Source organism: Corticium candelabrum, chromosome 1, assembly GCF_963422355.1.
Source record: "Corticium candelabrum chromosome 1, ooCorCand1.1, whole genome shotgun sequence".
NCBI classification, from domain to species: domain Eukaryota; kingdom Metazoa; phylum Porifera; class Homoscleromorpha; order Homosclerophorida; family Plakinidae; genus Corticium; species Corticium candelabrum.
The window spans coordinates 6,041,233-6,053,732 of record NC_085085.1 but is presented as its reverse complement, the minus strand read 5'-3'; the positions used below and the strand labels follow the sequence as shown (position 1 = coordinate 6,053,732).

The following is a 12,500-nucleotide window of genomic DNA, read 5'->3' as shown; positions in this document are numbered from 1 at the left end:
GATTTTGGAAACATTAGATTACGTGGAAATGTTCTATTTTAGACTAGACTGTACCTGCCCCAGATGTGAGGGTGTGTGAGGAGGAGTATATAAGAGCAAGTTCACCAGTTCACTTCATCAGTATTGAGGATATCGGTTATCATCATGTTTTCATTCTTTGTGACAGTTCTTGTTGTCCTTCGAGTCATTGCTAATTCTGTTGGTCAAAGTGTGTCAGATGAGAGAAATCAGCAGGTAACGATGATTCATCAAGTATTTATTAAATATGTCACAAATTTTTGTATTTAATTTTTGTTTACTGAGTAGAGATGCGTGCTTGCTGGTGTTCCTGGAGTACCTGGATCACCCTGTTTGCACGGATCACCTGGACAAGATGGAATGAAAGGAGGAAAAGGCTTGAAGGGAGAGAGAGGATTAACTGGAGATGTCGACAGTAAATGTAATGCTGGGAAGATAGGTCCACAAGGAATATAAAGAGAACAAGGTAGAAAAGAAATAAAGGGAGAGAGGGGATTAGTTGGAGATATCGGTGGTAAAGATGATGCTGGAGAAAGAGGCCCACAAGGTCCACAAGGGATAAGAAGAGAAACATTAAGGAAGGAGAGCAAGGAGAAGGTATGACACTCAACTGGGAACAGTGTGTGTGGAATAGAAATGATGACAAGGACAGTGGTCTGATTCAGGTTATTCCAACTTGATTTGTGATTCCAATTATCAACGTGTGACTTGTTTCTGCTTTCTTCTTAACAGAACTGTAATTTTAGGAAACATGACAGCAATTCATCTTTACATGTTGCATATGCAGGAAATTTCAGGGTTTACTGCTGTAGTGGTACTTGCTGTTCTCGATGGTATTTTACATTCAACGGTAATGAGTGCAGTGGACCTATGACTATTGAGGGAGTTGTATATGGTAATCCAGCTAATGATAATCCTCATCGTCATAGACAGATTGAGGGATACTGTGAGAACATTCGAGCAGGTCAAGTCACAATTGGATTCAACATTGGAAACTGTAACAATTGGAGATCAACAACTTATGATAGCTGGACAGGATTTCATTAATCATCTTGCATTATGATTGCAGAAGTTTCTCCATCCAAAAGTGACTGAATTAGAGAGGAATTAGAACTTGTGTTCAGCATAGTTTGCAGTATGTACAGTACGAGGTATCTGAAGTGGAAGCTGGATGGTGCATGCCCTTGCATATGTCTTTCTTTGTTGTATGTGAGTGTATGTATGATCAATTCAACGTGTACCTACAACTAGCAATCGATGTCGTTCGTCAAAGTTATCTACATATAGAACAAACAGTTGCCCAGAGATACACTGTATTTTGATCTGAGCTAATTTTCACATGCACAATAGGATATGCAACAAACCCGTATAACTTATTGTAGGCTATTCCAGTTACTATCCATGTACACCCTTCTAGACAACATAGTCTCGTGTAGCCATACCCTCCCCTTTTTGATCCTCCCCTTTTTGCAAAGAGATTGTCTAGAGCTACGCGCGACTCTAGAGACGACATTAGGTTAATTAACACTTTCTCACCCAAACAACCAAAGTGTTGAAACACAAGGGCACAAAAGATGGTGAGGAACCTTGCGGTAGCATTTACTCCAAGGATGTGCCATTGAGACATCTAAGTCAATGCTCTTCCCAGAATGATAGTTCAATACAGTAATGTCTGGTCTGTAGTCTAAATTGCAGTATTGACGTTGTACTTTATTTACATGAGGGATGTCTAATTAAGTCTCCAAGGCGAGCACTCCATATTCTTACTATCGAGGTATGTGTGTAGACAGGGCCACTTTCAGTTTTACAAGTTAGAAGGTGGTACCCATCCATATCCGATTCAAGAGACTTTTCCTCAATCACATAAATTGGACCAAGAATTGAAATCTAGCTGTCTCTCCGTCTTCATGTTTGTCTCTCTGTCTGTTTGCTTTTTGTCTATCTGCCTGTCTGCTTGTCTGTGTGTCAGTCTGTTTGTCTGTTTGTTATTTGTCTATTTTTGAGTTTGATTTTGTCCGTTTGTTGTCTCTCTACGTAGTTGCCTGATTTGTGTACTTACTTATCCATTGACGGTTTGTTCTTTTTTTGTCTTGTTTTGATGTGAGTAGTTGTTAATTAAGTCAATTGTTTGTATGTTTGTTTGTTTAAATTTATCTGTTTTTGTTTTTTTTGTCAGGTTTTCTGCTTGTTTGTTTCTGTCTATTTCTGCGTTTATCTGTTTATCAATCTCCCTGTTTCTTCGTCCTTTTTGTTTCTGTGCCATCTAACTGCTATGTACTTTAATATTACAGAAGAACTGAACAATAACTCAACCCTACATACTAACGCTACCGCATTGGTGATAATATGTGTGTTCCGTTTTAAATAACAGTGTGGTGTCTATTGCAGACTCTCAAAGCTGAAGAAGAGAGAATCAAGGTTGACAAGAATCAGATGCTTGCTATTGATGAGCGAAAACGCAAATACAGGCTCCAATGAAAGAAGAAATTGAAGCGTTTCAGATCAAGAGAAAGAGACCTGATGATCCAATGGCTCAATTTTTAACAAATGACTGATGAGCTGATGAGGTAATACAGTGCACTAAACTTGAATGTACACATAAAAATGTGTATTATAATGGAAATGCATTCTTCTTGTTTTGAGCTACTTCAAGTGTTCTGTTCACCCCACCCCGCTCCCCCCACACATCGAAAGCAAGCTGGGATGATCTATATCTCTGGTCAACCATTTGTTCTGTAACTTTGACAGACAATATCAATTGTTTGTTGCAGCTACACATTGAATTAATCATACGTACAATCACATATTGCAAAGAGAGACATGCACGCGCACCATCCAGCCTGCTACTTCAGCTACCTCGTACTGCAAACTACACTGAACACAATTCAGTTACTTTGTGATGGAGGGACTTCTGCAATCATAATGCGAGATACTGATTTCCATCCTGTGTAGCCATCATATGTTGTTGAGCTCCATTTGCTACAGTTTCCAATGTTGAAATGCCACTGTGACTTGACCTGCTGGAAAATTCTCACAGTATCCCTCAATCTGTCTATGACGGTGAGAATTATCAGTTTCTGGAAAACCACGTACAACTCCCTCAATAGTCATAGGTCCATTGCACTCGTTACCATTGAATGTAAAATACCATCGAGAACAGCAAGCACCACTGGAGCAGTAAATATCTAGATTTCCTGCATATGCAACATGTAGAGCTGAATTGCTGCCATGTTTCCTAAAATTACAGTTCTGTTGAAAAGAAAGCAGAAACAAGTCACACATTGATAACGTAATCACAAATCAAGCTGGAATAACCTGAATCAGACCGCTGTCCTTCCCATCTTCTCTATTCCACACACACTGTTTCCAGTTGAGTGTCATACCTTCCCCTTTGTCTCCTTTCTTCCCTCGTGCTTCTCCTTTGTCTCCTTTCCTTCCTGTTTTTCCTCTATCCCTTGTGGACCATGTGGACCTGGCAAACCATGTGGACCCATCTTCCCAGCATTACCTTTATCGCCAACCTCTCCAACTAATCCTCTCTCTCCCTTTTCTCCTTTTATTCCATCTCTTCCAGTTATACTCCCAGAACACTAGCAGGCAGGCATATCTAGTCAGCAAACAAGTTGGTGTCAGAGATATTTTAGTGTAGAATATTTGTTGTATATATCATCCTAACCTGCTGATTTCTCTCATCTGACACACTTTGACCACCAGAAGTAGCAATGACTTGAATGACCACCAGAACTGTCACATAAAACGAAACCATAATGATGACCGATATCCTCTAGACTGTCAAAGTGTGGTGGTGAGCTTGCTCTTATATACTCCTCCTTACACCCTCACATCCAGCACAGATACAGTCTGAAATAGAACAATTCCACGTAATCTAATGTTTCCAAAGGTCATCTACCAAACATGGTCAGCACCCACTACAATTAAGCCCCATCCCCAGTGATTTCCTGTGAAAGCTAGAGGTCACGTGCTGTTGTTGTGATGAGACATCATTGACCAAAGAGCAGCCACACTTCTCACACACTACCGGGTACTGCAACTATGCAAACGTGCGTGTACCAAATTTGTACTAACTCACTGCAGGCCACGTACGTCTCACCACAAAAACATACATGTTCATGACGATTCAGCAATGAAACTCCTTCAACTTATAGGCAAATAGAGCAACGGCTGTCAGTTGCACGGTCATCAAATATGCTACAGTATTGATTAATTAATTAATTAAAGCAGCCACCAGGTCATGGTTTCCACTTGTTTATTCGCTGCCGGATCAGATGTAGAATTTCTCGGTCATATCAAAGCACTGAACAGAAAGCTTGTGCAGCAGGAAGACATCACGTCGGCCGCGAAGACCAATGCCCATATCGCGTTAACATTAAGCGCATGCGTAGGCAAGAACTCCAAGGCATGCTAATACGGGAGTTTTCTTGTAACCTAGTGGTGAAAAATGACATCGAAGGAAGAGGAAGCAAAGGATGACGTCAGACCTGGTTTGTTAGGATTTAATAATCCGTATTTGTCATTTATCATGTGTATATTATATTTAGGAGTTGAGTCTGTTCCTCGCAGACGTAACAGACGAGGTTTATTGAGACTTTATTATGGCGTGTCTGACGAGGACAGAACAGGACAGTCAGATCCTACTGATATTGACGGACCTCATTTCAAGGTAGGGATAATTTTGGCTTGCTGATTGCATCTCCATTTTTGTCTGTCTGTCTGTCTGTTTGTCTGTCTGTCTGTCTGTCTGTCCAATACATATATTTGAAACATGAATCTAGGAACATACAATATGTAACTACGAGTCAAATTATACAGAATCACCTAGAGACTACAGATATCAACTACTGAACCAACTGAGAACTAAAAATTACATTGGCTAACTACTAAAGAACCCAAAGAGGGTCTAGTTATTACAACACTAATTATTGCAGATGAAACCGGCTTGTTTTTGTGTGGACTCTGCAACCCAAGGATGACATCTTGCATTGGATTACTCTAGCATTGCATCTCTGTAATTGAATGCTGAACCTTTTCCACCAGTGATCCATAAATTGTGTCGAGTTGCCCCGACCATTTTTATCAAAAGATTGAGATCCGAGAGAACATAGGTATTGGTCTCCTTCATCACCCCATCTATCGAAGTGTTCAATGACTAAAGGCTTAAAGATTATTTGGTTGCCAGTTGGTAGCCTTTCATCTTGATATGTGATTTTTCTTTTCTTCTCTTTGCTTCGAAGCTAGACCATCTACTTTTGAGGATGAGGGAAATACCTCTGAGCTCCAGGGATGGGCAAGAGAGATGTCTAAATCAATACTCATACCAGAAGATGTATCCAGTGCTATAATGTCTGGTCTGTTATCCGAGTTTGAGTAGCGATGTCTTGGCTCTCTCCTATGTGGTATGTGAAGTTCACTTAGACAATCAGCCCAAACATTTGCAGTGGATTCGTGACTCCAAACTGGGCCACCACCAACCTTGCATGTTAAAAGATGATACCCGCTGTCGTCAAGAACTGCTCCGCACTGTCACGAACTCAACCACTCCAGAGAACAGACTGGCAAGCCAACCTCAGATATGACGCCAAGCGATAAACGTAAGAATCAAGTGCGAAACACATCGAGGTTGGAACAGCGTTGACCCAAGCACCTGCACCTGCACCATGTAAAGAGCGAATTCTGGCAGCATCTCTTGTTGACTTCACTGTATCACGACTCTGTCTGTCTGTCTGTCAATACATATATTTTCAAACATGAACTATGATACAATAGCAATAACCGCTAATTACTTGTGTCTATGTAACGTTCCTAAAGCAACTGCATACTAGTAACTACATAAAGGGACATAGATGTCCCTGTCTAAATAATTAAAGAGCAACTTATGTTTGACTGTCTGTCACCATTCTTCACTTGACGGCTGATCTTCTTTGATAAAACTTTAGCATTACATGATTATAGAGCAACTGATAAGCATCGCCTCCAATAATTCTTGAACTGGCCTCTGTTTTTCTTGCCAAATTCGTCAACCGATTTCTCAGACAGTTGATGGAGGTACTTGTGAGCCTCCCAGCCCCAACACCCAAAGTGTTCCAGTACTAAAGGAATCACTTTTGCGTGTCCTCCTGCTACTAGTATCTTGTCCTTATACTTTTTCTCTTTCAGTTCTTCTCTGGCTTGTACTGCAAACCCATCTTGCTCTGCTGCTCTTTCAATTATGTCTTGATTCCAAGGGTGAGCCAGTGAAATATCAAGATCATAGGATGTTCCAATGCAAGCATCAAAAACTGAAATGTCTGGTCGGTCGTTGCTGTTAGTGTAACGATCTCTTAACTCGACATGATGAGGGATTGAAAGAGTTCTTAAACAATCAGCCCAGACACCAGTGATGGCGTAGTGTGACCAAACAGGGCCACTCCCTGTTTTGCAAGTAAGGAGGTGAAAACCGTGTTCATCAAGCCTTCGACCACATTCACACTGCTTTAGATGAGACGACAGTGGCATACTACAACCCAACCTCACACGTGTTGCCAAACGGTAATCACCAGAACTAAGTGCAAACTTCGTGGAAGTGGGAATAGCATCCAACCATGACCCTGCACCCCTCCCTTGTAGAGATCTTAGACGAGCCTTATCTCTTGTAGACTCCAATCCTTGTATAAATGTTGAGAGTGTATGCTTGGTACGCTCCAAGCTTAGTTTGCGTTGGAGATTTTTGGTGTCACTAAGGATGTCTGCTAAAGAATGGTTGTCAGGAATAGAAGACTTTAACACTATGCCCATTCTTCCTTCAAATTGGCAGACCAAAGATATATCATTAGCAATAGAAGGGAACCGAGCAGGAAGTGCTTGACTAGATTGTGCCCAACCTGCTACGAAAGCATCAGCAGACAACGACTCAGTGTTGGTCAATCCGAATCCACCATGCCTAATGGGCAAAGTAGCTTGAAGCCATTGCTTGCTGGTTAGGTCAGGGCACTGAACTAACTGTGTAAATGTCGACTTTGTCAAACTGTCACGAGCCTGAACTTTGCACATCCTCAAGTGACAAGAGTTGATCACAGAGAGTCTGACCCGAAAATCCAAACAGTTCTCTGCGACATATTCCACGTGGCCAGTCTGTCTGTCTGTTTGTCAATACATATATTTCAAACATCAAACTATAATACATATCAGCAAAAGGCAAAAAAGTAAAGTTTGCAAGCTACATGTCTGTCTGTTTGCCTGTCTGTCTGCCTGTCTGCCTGCCTGTCTGTCGAATAGTAAATTTTCATAAATCAGTACTATTACAAGCTATATGATGATTTAAACTAAATAGCTCTAAAAACTACACAAACAAAAAGGACCCTTAGGCCCTACGCATACAATGATTTAATAATTTTCAACTGTAGTGTTCATTCTACAAATGCTATATAACCTGTCTACTATAACTTTAGCAAGGTTTCTCTGCACAGTTGAATGGAGATGAGAGATCTCCACTTGGTCTTGAATTTGGGCCTTGTTTTTCTTTTCCTCGTCATCTCTTGACAGCTCGGCCAGCTTATTCAGATAGTTGGAGGCTATATCCCCCAGCGACCAAAATGTTCAAGAACCAAGGGAACAAAAGATGGTTTGATGCCTCCTGGAAGAAGCTCTTGGTTGTCTGTCTGTCTGTCTGTCTGTCTGTCTGTCTGTCTGTCTGTCTGTCATTTTTCAACACCAATACTACCATACAGTGAATATCAGTAAAAGGCACCACAGCGAAATAGTGAGTTGTCGACTCATGGGTTGAGTTACACAAGTCACAGTAACGGAAACAAAGCTGTCTGTCTGTCTGTCAATTTTATGTATTGAAACACAAACCCTACGTTACATTTCTAACACTAAATGCAAACAAGCTACTGAATTCAACTTAAGTTTAATGCAAGCTACCTTGATTAGTCTCTATCATGTATGCATGTTCTCATCTACTCCATGCAAGTCACAAGTCAGCTTGTGGAGGTGACTTTAGCGTTACATCGTTGTAAGATTAATGCAATTTTTCCTCCAAAACCTCTAAAGTCAGCTTCATTTATAGAGCCATCAATTTCTTTTGATCTTCTGGCTAGTTTGTTTAAATACATACATGTAGTTGTTAGCTTCTCGTCCCCAAGTTCCAAAATGTTGAAATACCAGAGGAGTGAAATTGAGGCTTGATGTATTGCCGGCAAGTTGTTGTTTTCATATTTGATCATTTTCCTTCCCCCCTTCTTGCTGCAGCGAAACCTTCCTCTGAAGCTGCATGCTTTAAAATGTCTTGGCTAAAAGGATGAGCCGTGACTACATCAAGGTCATAGCTACAATCAGAGTCGTATACAATTATGTCTGGTCTATTCTTATGTCCAGAATAACAATGTCGAGGTTCTTTCTCGTGATCAATCGTTAATTCATGTAGACAAGTGCTCCATGCAGTTACAATTTCATCATGCTGCCACACAGGCCACCTCCTTGTTTGCATGTAAGAAGACGATATTCATTTGCCAACTTGCCACATTGACACTGGCTGTTCCAGTTGACAAAAGGTGCAGGTATGTCCAACCTCAGAGATGCTACCAAGCGAAATTCTTTGGGATTAAATGCAAGAATCTCTTCAGTAGGGATGGCTTTTTTATTGATCTAAATTTAGCTGCAGCTCCATTTAATTGTGAATTGGAGTTTCCAGGCAGGAATTTGCGTTTGCCTCGTGTAGTTGACTAGATAGTGTTTGTTGTAAATTTCTTGGGCTGTTTGACAAACTCACTTAGATGGTGGTAATCATCACAACCAGTAGACTTGACAACTTGATGAATATCAGTCGAGATCTCTGAGTTATTATTTGTTGAAAGCAAGAACGATACATCGTTAGCCAAGTAAGGAAACCTAGTAGGCAAGTTTGACAGAGTATGCATCCGTCCTTCCAAAAACGCAGATGAAGCAATAGCATTGATTGATGCCATTCTATATCCTCCTAATTTGATAGGAAGTGTTGCCTGTTTCTGTTTGTCTGTCTGTCTGTTTGTCTGCATGTATGTATATATGTTATGGTATGTATTTAGGTATGTATATATATTATGGTATGTATTTAGGTATGTATATATATTATGGTATGTATTTAGGTATGTATAGATATTATGGTATGTATTTAGGTATGTGTGTCAGTTGCTCCTCTTTTTCAAAAAGGGTATACACAGTTGTGTGTACGTTTGTCCATTTATCTGTCTGCTTGTCTATGTGTCTATTATTATATATTAACAGATATTAAATAATATTAATATAAATATTAGTATAAATATTAATATAAAAATATTCTTAATATAAGGGTATTATTTTATTGTAATAATTATTTTGTAATACAGTATAATGAAATATGTTTACTGATGATAATACTTACTGTTAATCTATATTATTTTTATTATAATATTATTATTCAGTGTGGCAATGCATTTGAGATATCACTAATTAATGTGCAGGTTGAGTCATATCTGGATGAACTGTACAAAACTACGGGTCTCAATGAGCTGATGCAACATGAAGAGAGGATGCATCGTGAAATCAAGGCTCTTGACAGTGACATGCAGACTCTCGTGTACGAAAACTACAACAAATTCATTAGCGCCACGGATACGATACGAAAGATGAAAGACGATTTTCGTTGTATGGAAGAAGAGATGAAGAGCCTGGACGAGAATATGCGAGCAATCACTGAATTTAGTGACACGATTAATGCCACATTGGCTGACAAACGACACAGAATAAAGAAATTGTCAGGCGTTCATGGGATGCTGCAGAAAATGCAGTTTCTGTTTGAGCTGCCGGCGAGACTCAATAAATGCTTGGAGATGGGATCACACGCACAGGCTGTCAGGCAAGTAGCAATGAGTTGTACACCCTTTTTAAAAGTTTTATTTGATGCTTGTTTGACAGTTCTTTGCTAGAACACTCAAAGGGTAATACTGCCATTGATTTTTGCGTTGTAATTTAATTTGTTTTTAATCTATTGTAACACAAAATATAAAACTTAAAATAAAATAATAGTTAGTAATTTAGATTTAAATATTAAACCTTAAAAATTTAAATTAATATTAAAATTTTTGAATGTTTAATTAAGTTGTTTTGTTGCATGTTTGGGTGTTTATTCCGCCATTGCTAGGATTCTTTTTCTCGTTATATTACACTCCTACCATAGCAACCCAAGCACATGTTGTATATTTACCGGTCAATAAACGTATATTGACCTGTGGTCAATAAATGTATATTGACCTGTGGTCAATAAATGTATATTGACCTGTGGTCAATAAATGTATATTGACCGGTCAGAATCTGTATACTGCAAACCAACTAGCAATCAATACATGGGCATACCTATTTTAGATTACAAGCTTATTCTTTACCAATAATAATGTTCACAGTACTGCAGTTTGTAAAGATGCAGTCAGAAATGACAAATGGCGCCGGATTCTGCCTTCCCGTTTCAGACGGCTGTTCAACCTCGACTACTTTCAGCTCATCTGCCTGTTCCGTTGTCTCTCTGGACTCCTTGACTTTTGCGTCAGTGTAATCGGTGTGTCCATGGCCATTGTCCAAAACTTTGCACGCTGCCATTTGCTGCAATTCAGATGGCTCTTGATATTGTCTCAGTGCTTACAAGGTTTTGTGGCCGGTTCTGCCTTGAATTACATGTTCAGGAACTCCCGCTTGAAACAGCCTTGTCGCACTAGTAGCTCGAAGAGCGTGGTTGGTTCGAACTGGAAGACCAGCTTCAGCTGTCATCACTTTCATCATTGTAGCCAACGTGTTATGACCGATTACTTGCTTTGAATACCAAGGACCAAAATGAAGGAGTAGACGACAAAGGTTTATAATAGAAGGCTTCTCGAGAAAATCCTGCTGGCAACTTACTAAGGTAGAGATCCAAAATTTTTACGTGGCAATGGTGACCAGCTTCTTCATTAGCGTATCTGATAAACCACAAACCACAAAATGCTATTACCTTACAGAAACACGTTGGAGCTTGACTATAATTTACCTTGTGACTTTTTTGTTTGGATGCCGTAAATCACGTAGTCCACCACTATGCCTTTTTTTTGGATCCGTGCTCAACATAAATGTAACAGACTTTTGACAATCCGTCTGTGGTTTGGCTGCATCTAGTCACCTGACTCCATTTGAGGCTTCTGTGCTCCGCACCACCTCGAAGAGCAAAGTTTATCCCATTATAAAAGAATGCTGCCCTCAGTAGTTTTACAGGTGTGTCTAAGCCAATTACTCCCTTCTTCCATAGACTGTCTTCTTCTTCAGCAGTGAATACACTGGAACCCTTGCGGATCGTTCCTAGTCCTTCTTGACGTAATTCTCGACGGACTTTATCAAGAGCATTGCGCAAACCTTCAAAACTATGGTCTGCCTTGTCGAAAAAATTAAACGAATCGCTTCTGTGCTGAGCTCAAAGTACACGTTGTAGCCCACACACCAATTGTACGAGAGTTTTTGGAGGATACTTGTCATCGTTGGTCTTCCTCACCTCCAGTAGGAAGCATATTAGCCACTCTTGCAAAAGTTGTGAATCCTTTGTTGAGAGAATGTCTGTGGGTACCTGCTCTTCTTGTGGAGCATCCTTGTTTCGATTGCTTCTCCATGCTTCAAATGTTCGCATTGTCCAACTGTTGCAGGCAGTCGTGTTCTTGCAAACCGTACCCTTGCTGTACTCCTGTACTTTGTCCGTACTTGTCTTTTCAGCAAATCTGCTGTCAAGCTGGCTAGTACTAGTGGTAACCTTTTTGGAACCAATGCGTCTCATCTTTGTTGGCGGCTGAAAGTCGTCGTCCTGGTCACTATTACGGTCTTCTTTCTGATCCGACATCACGCTGGCAAAACACGTGGATACTGTACTGTCCTAATACTTTTGAGCACGTGGCCTTATGGGGCTGACGTGCATGTCAACAACACTTCACAGCTGTCAAAATGTGGTTGTTTGACATAAAACTCTAGCTGTCATTGCAATACACAACCACTCTAATTCAACTTGAATAATCTATGAACTCTAATCACAGTAGGATGTTAAACATGCAACAAATAGGTTAACGAATGGTAGGGTCGACGATATCCAGTTTATTGGCCTCGGTCTTTTCGGGGCTTTCTCAAGACCTCGGTCAATAAACTGGATATCGTCTCCCTACCATGCGTTAACATATATTTAATGAAATTTAATTTTGTTAGTAAGTATTTTTACAATCAAAATTACTATAACAAAGCTGCTGTCCAATCACATTCGTTGGATGTGAGGATTGTAGTTGAGTGAGTATGATACGATTTTGTGTAGATATTACTCGAAGGCAACTGTAGTGTTGAAGCTGTATGAAGACATGCCGTCGTTTCGTGGAATTCAAGAAGATTGTGAGAAGATTGTTTCTCAGTTGAGACAGAAACTGAGAGAGATGCTTGATGATGAAACAGTATGACGCGTTTGATATTATTAC

General features: G+C 40.1%; 1 protein-coding gene and 2 long non-coding RNA genes across 4 annotated transcripts in view; 2 read left to right on the top strand and 1 right to left on the bottom strand.

The window, feature by feature from the left end:
- Positions 1-93: 93 nt before the first annotated feature.
- LOC134180702 (uncharacterized) lies at positions 94-1,190 on the top strand. The gene is made up of 3 exons (XR_009970037.1): positions 94-234; positions 307-683; positions 751-1,190. It is a non-coding gene; the product is annotated as an uncharacterized LOC134180702 (long non-coding RNA).
- Positions 1,191-2,790: 1,600 nt separating this feature from the next.
- LOC134191253 (uncharacterized) lies at positions 2,791-4,293 on the bottom strand. 2 transcript variants are annotated; one of them, XR_009971748.1, is made up of 5 exons: positions 4,265-4,293; positions 3,695-3,879; positions 3,334-3,625; positions 3,167-3,267; positions 2,791-3,095 (listed from the first exon to the last, which is right to left on the bottom strand). It is a non-coding gene; the product is annotated as an uncharacterized LOC134191253 (long non-coding RNA). The 2 variants fall into 2 exon arrangements; XR_009971746.1 differs by having other exon boundaries at positions 2,791-3,267.
- A 146-nt stretch (positions 4,294-4,439) lies between these two features.
- Positions 4,440-12,500, top strand: part of LOC134180638 (vacuolar protein sorting-associated protein 51 homolog) — a 17,497-nt gene continuing 9,436 nt past the window's right edge. Inside the window, exons 1-4 of the mRNA XM_062647834.1 lie at positions 4,440-4,520; positions 4,578-4,699; positions 9,495-9,889; positions 12,344-12,476. Coding sequence (XP_062503818.1) covers positions 4,478-4,520; positions 4,578-4,699; positions 9,495-9,889; positions 12,344-12,476 — 693 coding nt within the window. The 5' untranslated portion in view covers positions 4,440-4,477. The remainder of the gene's footprint in view (positions 4,521-4,577; positions 4,700-9,494; positions 9,890-12,343; positions 12,477-12,500) is intronic.